This window comes from Calidris pugnax, unplaced genomic scaffold (assembly GCF_001431845.1).
Source record: "Calidris pugnax isolate Ruff unplaced genomic scaffold, ASM143184v1 scaffold54, whole genome shotgun sequence".
NCBI lineage: Eukaryota > Metazoa > Chordata > Aves > Charadriiformes > Scolopacidae > Calidris > Calidris pugnax.
Genome location: NW_015090864.1, coordinates 5,074,413 through 5,091,621, shown reverse-complemented (window position 1 = coordinate 5,091,621; position 17,209 = coordinate 5,074,413). Strand labels below are relative to the sequence as shown.

Sequence of the window (17,209 nt, the reverse complement as noted above, 5' to 3'; positions counted from 1 at the left end):
TCCCCCCCATTTCACTGTACACTGCATTTTCCAGAAAAATATATGCTCAACCCATGACACACCACATTTCCTGTAAAAGGTTACTAATAATATCCAGTCCTCCTGGTTGCTAACGCAATGCTTTCAGTTTAAGTAAAAGCAAACTAAAGACTAATTCAGTTTTGAAAAGCAATGACAGATTTGTATATCCATATGGATCCCCTTAACAAGAAATCTGCTCTCCTGTGACACCGAGCAGCCAGTCTCTGAAAGCAGGTCACTTTTTTTTGGTCTTTGAGGTTAGGAATCAAATGGCAGATACACTCAAAGGAATCCCGACTCCGTTATCATAATGATGTTAAGCATTTACCCTAATGACAATACAAGCCTCCTCACTTTTTAATGCTTTTCCAAACTTAGTGACTATGGTTATGCCATTATAAGGCACAAAGTACCAGATTCATCCAACCGTATGTCAGATGCTTAAGCTGGAGGACTTTTCCTAGGATATATGTAGATGATGGAGACAGTCTGAGATCCTAGGAGATGCTGAAGAGCGGAACCACCTCTGGTGGTGACTGCTGAGGCCTAGGCTAGGTTGGGTTTAGTATCTCGCAGCTAGATTAAAGCTGGCATCTCCATTGCAGGGATGGAGGGTAAGAAGGACAGTTGAGGGCACCTATGAGGGACCTGCATCACCTGAGGGTGCTTCTCTGTGAAAGAGAGCCAGCTAAGCAGGTTTTTCCAAAACAATAGGGTCCAGAGCAGAAAACATACCCCATCATTGAATTCTTTCATGCAAAAAAGAAGGCAGCTAAAACAAATTGTATCCCGGCAGCAGCACATTGTCACTGCTGTCACTCAGCTGCATAGAAAAGCCCAGGCAGAGCAGCATGGTGACGTATCTGCCAGGATCATCAACTACTCATTTGATACTTTTTTTTTTATGTGTGTGTGGATAAAACATGATGCAAACACCTCTACCTGTTCAAACCCACTTCTCTGTCAGTGCCTGTTAGACACGGACCAGCAAGAAGCTTTTCAGGCACTCTCTAACCAGTAGAAGAAATTGATTTTCTTCCTTCCTGTTTGTTTTCTGATGACAGTGGACATCTGCCCTGTTCTTTGGCTATCACAGATGGGAAAGATGCAGTTTTCTCTTGATGATGATTTCTAGCAAGGCTAATACAATATGTACCAATTATTTTATATTTTTTACTATAGCAAAATCCATGAAGCTGCAAAGAAAAACTGCTCATAAAAGGGCTTTCACTGCATCAAGGAAGTGTAAGATTTATGTTTAAGCCAGAGACCTGCAGTAATAGGTCATCTAGTCCATCTCTCTGCTACTGGAGGATTATTTCTTTCCTTGGAAGAATATTTTCCAATCCTTTGTACATTTTCATCCCAGGGCAAAATTTACCAAGGGACAGTACTCCTGCAAAAAGCAATTTACATGATCAGTTATTTTCTAGATTCCCTTTTCTATTATTTCAGCTATTTGTGCTTGGTTAAGAAGCTTATATCCTCCCAGCCCAGTTCCTTTTTATCCTGTAGTCAATCTCATAATACCAGTCTCATAATATCTTAGTTTCTTCCTGTCAAAATGATCACGATACCACAAGTATGGCATGTGGTCCTTGTGGCCAGGGGTAGGTGGGAGAGAACACAGGTTGGAGCAGGATGGATCTCCTTCATGTTTCTTGCCCAAGATCAGCTAGGAAATCCCATGGAAATGGGGATATGGATTTCGTGCCTTGCAGCCAGACATCTTCCCAAGTAGACTGTGTTTGATCCTACAAGGCAGGCTAGAAGTTGTAGATGAGACATTTGTGGAGCACTACAATACCATTTTGTTGCAATAGGAATTTTTTTCTTATCAATTCCATGTTAATCTGTTCAGTGAAATAACTGGTTTTGCTGTTTAAATATAAATAACAATATAAATAACAATATAAATAAATATAACATAAAAAGAAAATTAATAATAACAATACACCAAATGTGGCTTATTTTCCATGTAAGATCCCTAAACTACTTTATGATGGTAATGAGAGCGGATGTTCTGCAAAGGAAAGAAAAATGCAAGTAATATGGCAGGAATAATTCTCTCATATGCAAATATAAAAATGCCTATAAATTCAGTGATTTCATGTAAATTATTTCCATTCTCCCTACGAAAGAAGGGAACAAGGCCTGTTTTTTTTCCCCCCTAGCCTCACAGCTACCACGTGCATCCCCCCTGCTTGTGCAGAACAGCACTCGCAGAGAGTGTGCTTGAAAAGCTCAGCCTCGGGTCAAGGCTGGCACTCACACTCCCTTTAGGGGAGTCAAAGACATCTAGGGTTCCCTTTATAGAAGGCTAGACCCAATCCCTGTGGCCAAAGGAGCATGAGCCCGATGTGTCCCATCCTAAAACTGATGGCTGCACCGGGTGAGATGAAATGAAGGAGTAGAAGTGCCTTTTTCTCTCCGTTGACTGTGGAGAACAGGCAGGGTGGACAATAAAGCTGTAGCTCTCTGCATGGTGGACTCTAGAAACTGGGCAAGATGAATGTTCCCTCCCATCCCATTACTGTTTTTGTGGTATTTACCATAAGGCTGGGAGTTCTGCTGACCGTTTTCCACTTCTGATATTGATATTATGTTCCCAGCAGTTTCAGTGGTCTCTTGTGCAGCCGGTTGTCTTTAACCAGTACAAGGCAGAGAAGTGATGCTGGATGGCAGCTGTGCTGCCCCACGTTTGATGGTGTGTGCATGGGAGGGGGGGGAATGGTCACCCTATTTCTCGCTTCAGAGTTTAAAGGGGTATGTATAATTAATGGGACAGAATCCTCGGTGCTGTTCTCGCCGCTTTACATAGGAGTAAATTATCCTTAAGTAATGGAAGGGTAGATTAAACCCATTAATTACACTTCACAGCACCTTTGTGTCACACAGGAGTTTTTTGAGGTCACTTTACACTGCCATTCATCCCTCCCTGCTTTCAGTGGAGCTATGGAGCTGCACTGGCATGGGGTACATCAGACCTGACGTGGGTACATCCTTTTGCGAGGGGGAGGCAGGCAAAGGGCACCAAGTCAACATTGGTCTTGCTACCAGTCTGACACACCGGACCACATGATAAAAACACCTCTTCAGAGAGGGAGGCAGAACTGGGAGGGGAGGCTGGTGCTTCCTCAGCTCCAGCCTCGCAAGGACCAGCCACTACCCTCTGCCTCTCCTCACCCCAAGCCTTGGCAGCACCCTGAAAGCATGCAGAATGAGGGGACCTACGTTCTCGTCACTCTGAAACACTGACCTGAGGCAACCCATGACAATGCTTACCACAACCTTGGTGGATCCCTCATGTTGCCAAGTCTTGTTCATTTGTTATCCACCTACATGGGTATAAACGTGCACACAAACTGTATCACTCCAAGTGCTGGTCAAAAACTACTGAACTGAAGCTAGATACTTTATATTCAGCTGATGACTTTCTGTGTTTTCTGAAATTAAGTCCCTTAAAAGTATGAGAAGGTAAGTGTCTGGAAAGCAAGTGCTTCCTGATCTGAAAAACTTAGTTTCCAAGTCATGTACGGGAGGGGAGGGTGGGATGGTGAATGGAGGCAGATAAATTCTTTCCACTACTAAAGCTGCAGCATAAAAACAAACATGTCCCCGCAAGTTTTTCATCAGATATCAAAACAACACTAATTCACTAGCATAGCAAGAGCTCCATCAGAGCTGCTGAGGACTTCTCAAACCACTGTCTAGACAGACAAAACGTGCTATCAGACAACTCCAGTTGCAAACCTATCCCAGCAAGACAGCTGGGTTTGTGATGTCAAAGGCTCAACGTACACCTAAAGCATTAGGGAAACTACAGAAAATGTATTGATTATAAACCAAGAGACAATTAGCTTTTTGTTAAGTCAACAAAAATTTTTAACCATCATGGTGATGAGGACGTGAAGACAATTAGGCAGAAAGACTGCACAGGCTTGGACTGACTGTACACACTTGAGAGTCTTTGCCATTGCTGCTCCCAGGAAGGAGTGATGATAGGTGAGAAACACCCATGTTATCCCTGGAATATATTCACTACTCATATGCAAACATGACATCATCAATTGCTCTACCAATTATTATACAATGACAAGGCACAAGCTAAAAAAAAAAACAATTTGGGAACTTTAAGTTTACTTACTTTAAGTTTTACTTAACTTTAATTAAAACTTGGTGGTTTTTACACAGAGTTCTAACCCTGCATGGCTGGGCTCACATGGAGATCAGTGCCCAGTCAAGACAGAGAGGGATCCCTGAGTCATCCCTTTAAAACTCAGATCCTACATCTCCCCTGGGAAGGGGGGCACCCAGCCATGACCAAAGACTGCACTAAGTTTTGCACTCAGTCATCTACAGGTCATCATGTCCCTCCAGTCAGGACTGGAGATCAAAAGAAAGAGGTAATTACCATTCACATACAGCAGAAAACATCTGGGGAAAGGTAAGCCATAGAGAACCAAAAGGATAAAAAAAAACCCACTGGAAACAGAACAACAGAGAAAGAAAACCAGTGATAATGGCCACAGTAAGTAATGACTTCCCTGGAGCCAGTACATTACACCAAAGCAAAATCAATATGAGGGTAGGCCCAGAGACTAGCAAATTAAATCAGAGAGTCAAGAAATAATTAATATTAACTTTGGAGGTTTTTTTCACCAGTTAGCAGCCTTTTCTCTTTGGTCTCTGGACTGTAGCTGTGGCTTCTTCTGTAGGTTTCTTAATGCTTCCTAAAACCCCAGGGAGATACCCTTATTCTTTTGCAGGGAAAGGAAGGAGGTGGATTTCCTTTCTTCATGCAGTGTATATCTACACTGACTCTGAGCTGTGTTTTGCGGAGAAGAATTATTAAAAACATAAGAAAAGCTGGTTACCAGCATCCTTCAAATCAAGTCTGTACTCAACTCTGTGATCAGAGCAAACTCTTCTTTCCAGGCATGATGACTTAATCTTTGACTATTTTCTTATATCAGGAAATACAAAACAGATTTTGCTGATGTGGAAATTTGAAAATTATTTTATTTATTAATTGTATTCTGTGTGCCTGGCTGAAATCCCAGGAACTGGGGTTGCTCAAAGTCTTCTTTAGTGCAAGATGGACATAAATTTGGGGAAGCAAAGGAAAAAATCTGTGGTATAAGTTGCCCATAAGAGTATTTTTATGAGTTTATGGTCACTAGAGAGAAGAAAGGAAGAGAGAGCTAGGCAGCTTGTACATTTTATGGTCTAAAAATGGCTTCTGCAGTAGTAAACAAAGACAAGCCAAGACCTGTTCTCCATCCCTGAGGTTAAGCAGCTGACCTCCCTTCCCTGCTCTTCCCCAAGGCAGGATTGCTTTCTGGCTGCTGTCCCCAGCCAGGGCTGTCCCCTGAATTCCCAGGCACCAGCTGGGATGGGGTGGCCAGGGAATGTGCTAAAGCAGAAAGAGGGACACATATGCACTGTACATGGAAAAGATAAATTCTACTCCCTTAAATATCATACTACCTAAATACTACCTAAGAAGGTTAAGGTTGTCATGACTAGCTGAGTGTTCCACATATCCCTTTTAACTAGCTATTTCTAGAGGCAACAGTTAGAACGAACTGCTTACTGCTTAGTTTTGGTGGGGAAAAATAATATTTTTAACTTTTTTTTTTTTTTTTTAAAAAAAAGCATTAGTTATTTAGGAGTAATAAATAATGTATTAAATTTATGCCACCTGGTCTATTTTAACATTAAAACCTTGCCCCTCCCTCAACACATGCTAGGAATAATTCTGTTGTCATTACCCTTTCAATGACATCCAGACAACCCGCATAATAACATTAATGAAAAGAGACACATTTAGTTGTACCTACCTTTGCACACTCTTGTCCAATTAAATTTGACTCAGTGTCTTCTAGATTTTTAATAACTACACAGCTGTTAGCAAGAACTTAACCACTGACCAAACCCTACCTACACCATTAACCACGGACAGTTGTAGTAAAAAAAATTACCCTACTGATGCGTGCTACATTAACAGTGCTGCCATTTTTTTACTGAAAACTGAGCTCTTTTTCATCCCCTGATTACAACAAAAACTCAACAAACAATTCACTAGCATCATAATATATACACATACATATATATATATGTATGGTGGATCCTATTAGGAATATTTTATCTTGTCAGTGGTTCATACAACGGAGTCGATGCTTAAGCAATATGCTTAAGCACTATATTTAAAGAAATATTTCTTACTTGGAAAGACAATTAGAACAAAAGGCATAAGGATGGTTTCCAAGGGACAGGTTGATTGAACTAAGGTATTAGTGTTCTTCTTCCTCCATATTTCTAAGTTGTCTCACACTCGTGAAGGTTAATGGGAGATAGTTTCATATTTCCTTACATAGATATCTACAGAAGAGCACTAGCGTTATTATCAGATTTTATTCCTCTCTGATACATCCTAGTGACTCATTTATAGATCAAGAAGTAATACTTATAATTCTACTGATGAAAATCTGCACCAAATGCCAAAATCTGTCACACCCCACCAATGAATCTGGTTTGGATTATTGCTTTCGGGAATTCCTTATTTCACAGATGAAAAATGAGCCTTAGTCCAGTTTTTGTTTTCAGCCTCCTTTGAGCTGCATCAGAAGCAAAAGCTCACTCCTCTTCTGTACACAACTTTTATTAGGATTTTAGCTATTTGTATTTAAAAAGATCTACCTTTCTGTGGATGGATGTTGCAGGAAAAAAACTGGCAGATTTTAGTATATATTCCACATGGACAATATATAGGACCTTGAAAACAGGAGCTGAACACACTTGTCCCCTAATACAAGATGAGTGCTCAGATTTAGTCACCAAGTGCCAAGATTCAACTCTTCAGAAGGAACAACTGAGCCTGTGGCAGGATACAGAAACTCATAAATGTGGAGTGACAGAAAAAAGCAGATTACTTTTTAGAAGTACATTTTGAAAGTAGTTTCTCCCCTGACCTGTTCTCAGGTGCATTTCCCTCACATCTCTTGGGGAAAGCAGCCCGACACCTCCCAGCTTTGAATGGACTTTACTTAATCTACCATACAATGGCATTTTGGAATGGTTCATCATAAGTATCCTGAGGTTAATTTTCCCAGAATTTTTAGCACCAGCATCTGGTGTTACGCATGAGGGTGGGATATATTTACTCAATAAAATATAATTATTTGTGTGGGCATTGATAAATCACACAATTTTTAAAGCCTGGATTCTTAGGCTCAAGGTTTGTCTTTAAAGTAACCTATACAAGGATCCAAGCTCTCCATCTCTGCTAGAAGTCATCAGAGGCAACTGGACTGATTGATGGTTGGTGTCAGGATGCATCTTTTTGATTCATCACATGATGCTATCTGTTTCTGGTGGACCTTTCATTACTCTTGGGGATGTTTAATACTTAAGCAGATACAGCCAAATGTTTGCTCAAAAGCATCAGCTGCCTGAGTGCTCTGCTTCCCAAACGCTGCCCAAGCAAGGATGGATAATGGGAAATACAAATAGCAAAAATTGCTTTGGGACACATGGGCTACACTGGAAGCTGGAATGAAAAATAGGAAGGCAGAAGCTGGGAAATCTGCTGGGGTTTAGCTACTTTCCTCTGAGGTTTGAATTCTCCGGTATCACACTAAAGGTACCTGCTGCCAGCTGTAAGGTAGAAGCAAAAAGGGTGGCAAAATGCTGACAGTTGTTTTGACTCTATTTTGCTTGTGTCCCCAAATGTGCTTATTCAGGTATTCTGGGCTGCTCTTCTGCAAAGCTCCATGTGACTTGAGAAAGAAAATTCGCCTTGCTTATATAAGCGTCCAAGTTGATGAGACAGACTCAAATGACTCTTTCACCTCTCGCTAACGATCCCTTGGGCTCCCTGGCTTCTTTCGCACCCTGTAACTCTCCATCTCCCTTCTCCAGTATTACCCCAGCTCCCATTATGGCTCCTGCAGCTTTCTGATGACTCCTCCTCTTCCACAGTCTCTCCCACACACTCCGCTCACCACTTTGCAGATTTTGTGTGCCCTGACAATGACAGTTACTGACATGCCTATTCTTGCCTGTTTGTCTAGTGGCCTTCTCAGCTGACGCAACCAAAACACAAATGCACATTTCCAGAATGTTGGACCCTACTGAAAGAGCAGATAAGGTGAACAACAGCATCCAGGACACAAACGTGGGGGTGCAGAGAGAGCAGAGGGAAGGCAGTGCTCATGTAAGACTTGGGATAGCCTGAATTTCTCTTTGAATCTCCTCTGGATGTACATTTCCTTGCAAAACACTGTTCTTTGCCAGTTTTACATTTACATCTTATCCCCTCTTCTTTCTATCATGCAAGAAGTGGAACTGGTGGGCTCCAAGGAGAGAACCTGCTTGGTGGTAGAAGTACAATATACAAAGCTTGAGGACGCTGACCTCTACTATGGTTTGAAAATTAAAATCTAAAATGTAAGATGTTTTAACTTGGGCTTGTAACACCATCTCCCAAAACTTGCTTTTATTTCCAGCAAGCAGATCCAACCTACTATTTGCAATTAGAAGGCACACAATATTTTAAAATTCCAGTTCATTTATATTAATCATCAGATGCAATACAAATACTACATTTGCCTCCAAGGAGATTAACCTTTATTCACAGAGTGGATGTCTTCAGTGGCCTCCATGAATAAGAGCATGCTTGTCATTAAATGGAAAAATAATTACTTGATTCAGGGCAGCAAGTCTCACTGCAACTCTTGAGTTGTACATTTCTCTGGGGATAGACAATAAAAACCATGAAAATGGGGCTTCAGTAGTTCTAGATTTGTACATAATCTGAAAAGAAAATAAGGGGATAGCTGGAAAAATGTTATCATATGTCATCAGTGTTCCATTTTCATTCCTTTATTGCACAAGAAATCTTAATGAATGCGCCTCATTCCTTTGGGGTAAAGCAACCCTTAATCACTCTGTAAAAAGTTTCATGGTCTCGAACCCCTCTGGTGTAATGCTTCATGCCTTTTAAAAGAGTCAAAGTCTTGATGTAGCTTCCCTCAGTGACAGTCCAATCACGTCAGGCAGAAATGCAAGTCTCATCTAATGACCTGCTTTGGCTGTCTGAGCTCCTGGAGATGTAAAATTGTAATCCACTTTTACCTAGGCCTGTTAGATGCCTAGCTATTTTGCTATTACTTGTGATTTTACCACAAGGGACAGTGATAGTTCTCTATATCCATTTCATTTAAACAAAGTGAAAATCTGACACATTACCATAAACCTCTTTCAAGCCTCGTTGTGACCTGCTGAGAAATTTGCAGTGATGGAGATGTATCAGTATTGGGTGAGACGGGACTTTATGGCTACTTTTACACTAATAAATTAAATGTGCCCAGGAACATTTTCTGGCACTGAGGACAAATGCAAAAGTTCATCTTGCTCCATGTTATTAAACTTCTTCATACCCTACACTGACCACAAACTTCCAGCTTGGATTGTCACTTGCCTGTTAAACTCCTCTACAGTCAGCCAGCTGACAAATTCCCACAGGGTGAGCTACCAGTTCTACACAGGTGGCCACATACACTCCCTCTTATGCTCCTTGATTAGAGATTACAGTGTTCGGGTAGTAACACTCAGTAATTAACTCTAGGAAATGTTTTTATATAGAAACAAAGCCCTCATGGTGAAGACCATACAATCCAAATAGCAGCCCCATCTCACTCGCTTATACATTATACATCTCAGCTATCTCTTTTGTGAGCTTTTTGTTCTGTTTTCTTGACTGAAAACACCAAACTAAAGGAAATATTAGCAAAAAAAAGGAAAAAAGCCCCAACAAACGAACAAAGCTAATCAGAATTAAACATTTATCACATGCATTTACTTTGTTCTTAATGTTAAAAAAATAGGCAGGAAAGAAAACAATTGATGTGGATAGACACAATTTGCAGGCACACATAGAAAATGATTTTGCCTAACTGTAGGACTACAGCCATAGCTACTAAGAATTAGGTAGCTACTAAGAATTAGGTAGCCACATGGGGCTCAATGACTCTTTATGTCACTTAGGGTCTGCCACTTAGTAAAGTGACTCAGGTCAGGAAATTGCCATGAATTTCGACACATAGACTAAGCTTCACTAGTCGCTTCTGTTTCCCACCCAAACCATCCTCCCCATCCCAAATCTCTCTCTTGCACATCTGTCTGGCCAGGATCCATACTAAATGGCCCTTCATTTCTCTCACTTTTCTCCTCTGTCTAGAACATTGTTTCTATCCAGGTTGTACTGGTGGTGCTCAGGACAACCTTCTAGTGGTAGGGAGAGAGACTCTTGGGGAAGAAGATTTCAAGGGGGAAATACTAAGAAGCCATGCATTTCTCACATTACCCATAAGCTGATTTCTTTATTTCTTGCCCTGCTGCAGAGATGTGTCTCTGCCAGTATAGTTCTGGTTATATGTCAATTTATCAACAGACTTTGGCTGTTAAAGATCAAAATGGTGGTGAATGAGACCTAATGAGGTTTTCTTGGCACCTGTCCAGTTTAAGAATCCACAGATTTTAACCTGGTGGAGGTTTAGCAGTCCTTTCCCAGAACATCTCGTCAAGGAACAGTCCTACAGTAACTTGTAGGAAAGGCATGTAGAGGACAAACATCTTATTTTCAAGAATGTGGCATTTCCAGATTTTTGTGTGTCAGTCATGGGCCATGTTAAAACAGAAGAAGTATCCATCAAGGTTTTCTGAGATGTTGAAACAGAATAACAGGAGGGATTCTAGATGTATCCGACATTTTCAGAGAAAACTTTCCACTGAGTTTAACCAAAGCAGGACACTCCAGTTCTCATCCAAACCATGCTGAGCAGCTCTGCTGCCAGGCACTCAAAATCTCATAGGAAGACAGGACTGGAGGGTCCTCTCAGATCACCAGGTCAACCTCCCTGCTAACACGGGTTGTGTCCCTCACAAACTAATCAAGCTCTATCTCTCACACTGCCTGTTTTGGGGTAGTCAGTCTTGCTGGAATGCACTTCTAAACAAGCTCACTGTGCTGATAGTCATAACCCTCCTTTCCAATCTCAGCCAAAATGTTCCTAAAGTGATTTATGCTCCTTTGTTATGGGATGAGCAGTATCTTGTTGCTGAAACTATTCTCCTTTCATGCCTAGCTCTGCATTCCCTTCATCAACATCACATTCCCATACTGTACTTTTCCCAGCAGTGCTTCATCTTCCTTGAGCATCATTAATGGGGTGCATTGCACATGCAGTATTGCAGATCACTGTGCCACAGCATTGATACTCTCCTTTCTCCTCTGTAATTACCTGTATTAGGTATCTGTAATATGTATTAGAATCTTATTTACTTTTTTAATGGGTGCAATATATTGGTGCATTGGTATATTGTACTGGCTCCATAAGCCAGAGTGATATGAACTTGTGGGTATCTACAGCTGAGTTTTCCTCCCAAGACTTCAGGGACTGAAATAGGAACTTTTGGGGTCTATTTAATCTGATGTTAAAATACAGACATTAAACGTCTTTTTGGGTAAGATATTTTATGACTTCACAGGCTCCATTAACCAGATCTGACTGCAAAGGCATCTCCACGAAATTATCTCAGATGTAGATGTCCACAGTGAGTGATACATATACTTTTATTATCCTCTCAAATGTTTTCTGTTGATAAGCTACTGGATCATAACATAAATTCTTAAATAGGGCCGAGTGCATGGCCTTACACTTTGTATTTCATAATTCCATGCATCATGCATTAATTCAGTGATAATGGTTATGCAATTCTTCCTAGAGGATAGACTGATACCCTAGCAATTTGTGATTCCTTCTACCTTTGTGTTGTCAGAAATTGTCATTAATATTTTTCTGAGTGAATAACATTTCCATGGACAGTAGACAAAAAAAATCCCTAGGACTGATCCTAAAAGAGCACTTACAGCCTTTTATTTCACCTTTCAGAAAAATTCTGAAGATGTCACTTCCCTGGTGACAGCCCCTACACCTTACCCTACACCTACACCCTACACCTACACACACACAGGCGTGCTTGTAACTCCAGGAACACGAAATCCACCATGGAAATGCAGCAGTGAATTACCAGCTTGTGGTGGATCGGGGAACGGTGGTGGATGTGCCATGGAGGTACATGGGGATGTAAATCAGGCTGCAGAGGGAGGTGGGGGAGTCTCCTTCTCTGGAGATGTTCAAAACCCACCTGGACAAGTTCCTGAGTAACCTTCTCTGGGTTGACCTGCTTTGGCAGCGGGGATTGGACTAGATGATCTCCGGAGGTCCCTTCGAACCCCATGTGATTCTGTGATTCTTGAAGACAACAGCAGTCCAGAATCTCAGTGTGGGTTAATACATTGTGGCGGCTGTCTTGGGTTAACACTAACTGATGCTTTATGGGTGCCATCTGTGTCATATACAGCCGAATCAGAGCATGGGCAGAGACACTGAGTGTATTTCTGCCCTTCATTTAGTGGCATTCCAGGAAAAGCTGGTAGAAAACAGGCTTCATCCAGGTGTTCGGGAGAAGAATAAAAGGGTGGCTTGGCCAGCGCACGTCACGCACACACAATGAGGTTGGAAGGTTGTTCCTTCTGTGATTGAAGTGTCAGTTTTATTCATGCAGGTTGTTAGTGCCCATTACACACGATTGTCCCCTGAGAAGTGGCTGGTGTCAGGCTGGTCTCTCGCATGGGCTGACCCAGCAGAGCAGGGGGCACTGGGGACTGCCTCACCACCTGAATTCCCCTACATCTTCTTGATAATTCCTGTCTCAGTAATTTTCCTTATTAACCTCAGTAACATAGAAGTACGTAGGAAATATGTTAAGCCCTTATAAAGCTTAACAGTAGCATAATTAATTACACCTCAGTAACATAGAAGTACGTAGGAAATACGTTAAGCCCTTTATAAAGCTTAACAGTAAGCATAATTAATTATTCAGTGAGCAATTTCAGAAGCTCTGTCTTACAAAGGAGTGAGAAACTATTTTATTATCTGTCTCGTTTGGCTCTACCTTCCAAAGCAGCTTCAATGACTCTAAAAACACCTTCTGACAACAGCAGCACGGTCTTATTGTGCAAAAGGCAGTTACACAACACATGATTTTCCAACTGTGCTGGAAGGTTTAGTACTTTGAAGATGACTCAAACATCAGCTGACCAGCAGCAAACACAGCTTCATGTGGCCCTGCACTGGCCCAACACATTTTCAGGATATATGAATACAAACCAAAGAGTTAAGACTTACTAAAATTCCTTTCAACAGCTGGACTGCCCTGTAATGTGAAGTTGCCCAGGGCACATACTAACTCTCCTGGTTTTTCTTCCACCGTGCCTTCAAATTTATGTCAGTGAGGCTCGGTAAGACCTGCAAACCAAATCGCTGAACGTGCCACAGAATCACAGCAGTTGTAACCCTTCCAACACCAGTTTGCAGCCCTTACTTTACGGTAGTTAAAGAGCAGGTCTGCTCTGTAGTGCAGAGCCTTGCAGTTGGGAAAGTGACCACAGACACTACCATAAGTACCGACATACGCAACAGATAAAGGTATTTAATCTAGATGAGTCTGCAGATCTGCTACACTGGGAAAAATGATACAGGATTTCCTGCATGCCTTCAGAGACTAAGAAAACCTCCAGAGTCCAAATGAGATACCACCTCAGGGTAACATTTTTCTTATCTCTTGAAACTTGACTCTTAAAACTCAGAGGAGGAGCAAGGATCTCAGCAAGTTAAAAGAGAAGCTCTGCTTGCACAGAATGCAACTGAGTTACAGGTAAAAGATTTAGCACCTGTATCTTCTTATATCAAAGGGTTTATGGTGCTTTTTGGATACCAGATTTTTTTGTGCCTGATGATGTTCAACAAACAAGTGAGTTTATGAATTCAACTCACTCTACCTGAAGAAAGCAAGAATTTGGCTGATGCCAGAGGAATGAGAGGACTTCCTCGCTACCTGCTAATCAACATCACAAAATCTTGGTGTAAGGCAGTTGACTCTGGATGAGTCTCATGATTCAGAATCTGTTGTTCTTTTCACACCTATGAATCATTTCCTTTTTTTTTTTTTTTGAGCGATCTCCAGACAATAATCATTCCTATTCACCAGTCACTGCTGCATGCTGACAGAACCATTGGCTGAAAAGGATAAAGCTAGCATTTTCGCTTTCAGTTGACCAGTAACTTCAGCTTTTCCAGGCTGATAGAGGTTTTCAACATATGGTTTTACACTTGGGACTGTCTTATTTGAGCACTGATGGTTAAATATATGTAGATAATGTCAGTGCAAACTCCTCTGAATCAGATTTTATATTTAACAGAACTTATGCACACTGATGAGTGTTAATGTCTTAGGGAATCAGATGTTGCAAATTCACATCTTTCAATAATCCATTAATAATTCAAATGTTAACATTTTCCCCAGAATTTATTAGGTATTATATTCAGATTTCATTATCATGCACAGAACCCATTGCTTAACGGCAGGGGGAGATTAAGTTTCTGGATCTCAGGCTAAACTATCAAAAAAAAGTGTGTAGAAAGTAATGATTTGCCTAACTCTTCTACTCACATTTAGTTCCCAACAAATCTATAGAAATGGGAAGTTAGGGAAAAAAAAACATAAGTATTCTGCCACTTTCTGAGTAATCATAATCTTTGATTTATAAAAAAACGCCCTATAAAATACAATTTGCTCTTGCAATCAACATTTTCAGTGCAAATTTAACTGTTAAAATCTAAACTAATGTAAACAAAAAAATGTGCCTTGTTTTTCTACAAGCTCTTTCAAGAACTTTTCTGTCCCAGCAGCTGAGAACCAAAACGTCGGGTACTTAAAAGGAAAACAACCACTAAAAGCAATCGGTAGCAAAATCCAACATTTTTTATAGCAGCATCTACTATTAAACAACTCTCTACATAAACAGTAAGCCCATTAGAGCCACGATGTCAAAGATGCTCTGTAAGCTGAACAGGCGAAACGTTTCCACAATGACTGCAAGCCAGCAAAGCGCTCCATAAGATGTCAACAGGGAAATACAATTCAGTCTTAATAGGTTCAGGGCTTATGCAACCCGTGCTTATGGGATAGTCTATTAAGAAAGCAAGCGAGCAAGTGACATTACTGTAAATGCAACCTGCAGCTTCCTAGAACACACAGGCTAAAGACATTCGAAACTCCACTCAAAGACACTGTACTAGCTGTAAGGTTCACCTGTTCTGGACCAAAACTGAAGGGAAATAAAAATATCCCCCTTCCAGTGATGGTTGAGGTGGTATTCACTGATGTAAAGAAAAGAGATCTGGACTCCCTTCAGCCCCATGAATGGCTTAAGAAATAAAAGCATTATAACCATTATTATAAGCATTATTATTATATGCCTTTCTTCCAGTAAAACATTATAAGTTTTTCTGCAAAAAACCAGTAAGCCTTCATTCCTAATTAGCAATGCAATGCTGGCGATTGTGTATTTGGGATATGAACAAGTTTCTCTAGGTGACAAATTGGTTCATTGAATTAGAGCCAGGGAGCAACGTGAGATTTGCCATTTCTGAATAAAAAAAAATGGTACATTTGCACATATCACCAGGAAAGGAAGAAAAAAAATATCTTGAGAACTCACCACCAGGTTGCCTATCACCATGACCAACAAGAAGACGAGAAGGCACAGCGGCTGCCCAGCTACCTCCATGCAGTCCCACATGGTCTCAATCCACTCCCCGCACAAAATTCGGAAAATGATGAGGAATGAGTGAAAGAAATCGTTCATGTGCCACCGTGGCAAATTGCCGGTTGTGCTTATCTTCTTCACATTGTCCATGTAGCTTTTCCCAAAAAGCTGCATTCCCACCACGGCAAAAATGAAGACGATGATTGCCAGCACAAGAGTGAGGTTACCGAGGGCACCCACTGAATTACCAATGATTTTAATGAGCGTATTTAAGGTCGGCCAGGACTTTGCCAATTTGAAGACTCGCAGCTGTGAACAAAACATAAACAAGTGTCAGTTCACAGAAGCAACAGACATTTCAGCCGATGAATTATTAAAGTGGGTAACATGTGAAAGACGTTAAATGCCACAGTGTGTGCAGTACAAGGTGATTTTAGCCATACTTCCTGTTAACCTCACTTCATCTATTAATAAAATATCAGCTGGGCTTCTTGGATGAGAATTAAGTTTTCCAGAGCTATGCCCTGCCTTATTAAATAGACATGCTTTTAGGGGCTCCTTCCTCTGATATCATGCTGGGTGGAGGAGGGAAGGAGGAAATATCAAATCTTGGTATTTTCCTTTTTGTTGTTTCTCCTCCTCAAATTAAACAGCGTGGCAGGAACCGGGGGGAAGGGGTTTAGGGTTTGATCCTACAAAGAGAGAAGCAATTCCTGTATGTTTCAGAGCAAGCCTCAGCCAGATGCTATTAGCTGTTAGCTCCCAGGGTGAAAATCACCTCTGTGCTGAGGATCACGCAGCCTGTGCACAACCCACATCCCACTTAAGACCTATTTTAAGGATGTAAATGGCTCCTAGCCCTTGTGCTGTGTTTTCAACTGAAGGTTTAATTTCAGCCCTATTGAAGAGGGATTGCTCAAAAGCTGACAGGAGACCCTCAGGACCTAGCAGCAATGGTGAAAAATTTGTAATTTTGAGCAGGCCAGAGAATTTTGGAAAAAAAAAAAATTAAAAATTCTTCCGCTCAATGCAACCATAAGGGCTTATTTTCCTGGTCTTTCCAAGTTGTGAACCCATATCATGGCCAGAATGATTAGCTTGGACATCCTGGTACATGAAGTGCAACACAAATGTCAGGCTGGCAAGGAAACTACTTTTCTGTTCCAATATGTCGACAGTCTCTCATTAATAGAATAGCACTATCCCATGCATAACAAAGGAGCTGACAGCTAAGGAGTTCCCGTGAAAGACAGATGCTATGTTATACTGATCAGTTCTAGAAAAAAAAAAAAATTACTCCGTGAATAATTCAAAGACATTTTCTTTTGACAACATTTAAAAGAACGGTGGCATGTTTATAACATAATTTAAGGAATAACAATGTCTGAAATGACAAGTTACTGGCTCTAGCATTTCTTGGGCTATCAATTATCTGCTGACTATGCTAACAGGTGTACAGGTATAAAATGGCAGATTTTTATTACAAATTGGAATTCAAACATTTTAAAG

At 41.0% G+C, this 17,209-nt stretch overlaps 1 protein-coding gene across 4 annotated transcripts in view; it reads right to left on the bottom strand.

The window, feature by feature from the left end:
- LOC106889728 (sodium channel protein type 5 subunit alpha-like) overlaps positions 1–17,209 on the bottom strand; it is a 214,053-nt gene that overhangs the window by 74,658 nt on the left and 122,186 nt on the right. For all 4 annotated transcript variants that reach the window (XM_014945075.1, XM_014945076.1, XM_014945077.1 and 1 more), the window contains exon 15: positions 15,653–16,009. In XM_014945075.1, coding sequence (XP_014800561.1) covers positions 15,653–16,009 — 357 coding nt within the window. The remainder of the gene's footprint in view (positions 1–15,652; positions 16,010–17,209) is intronic.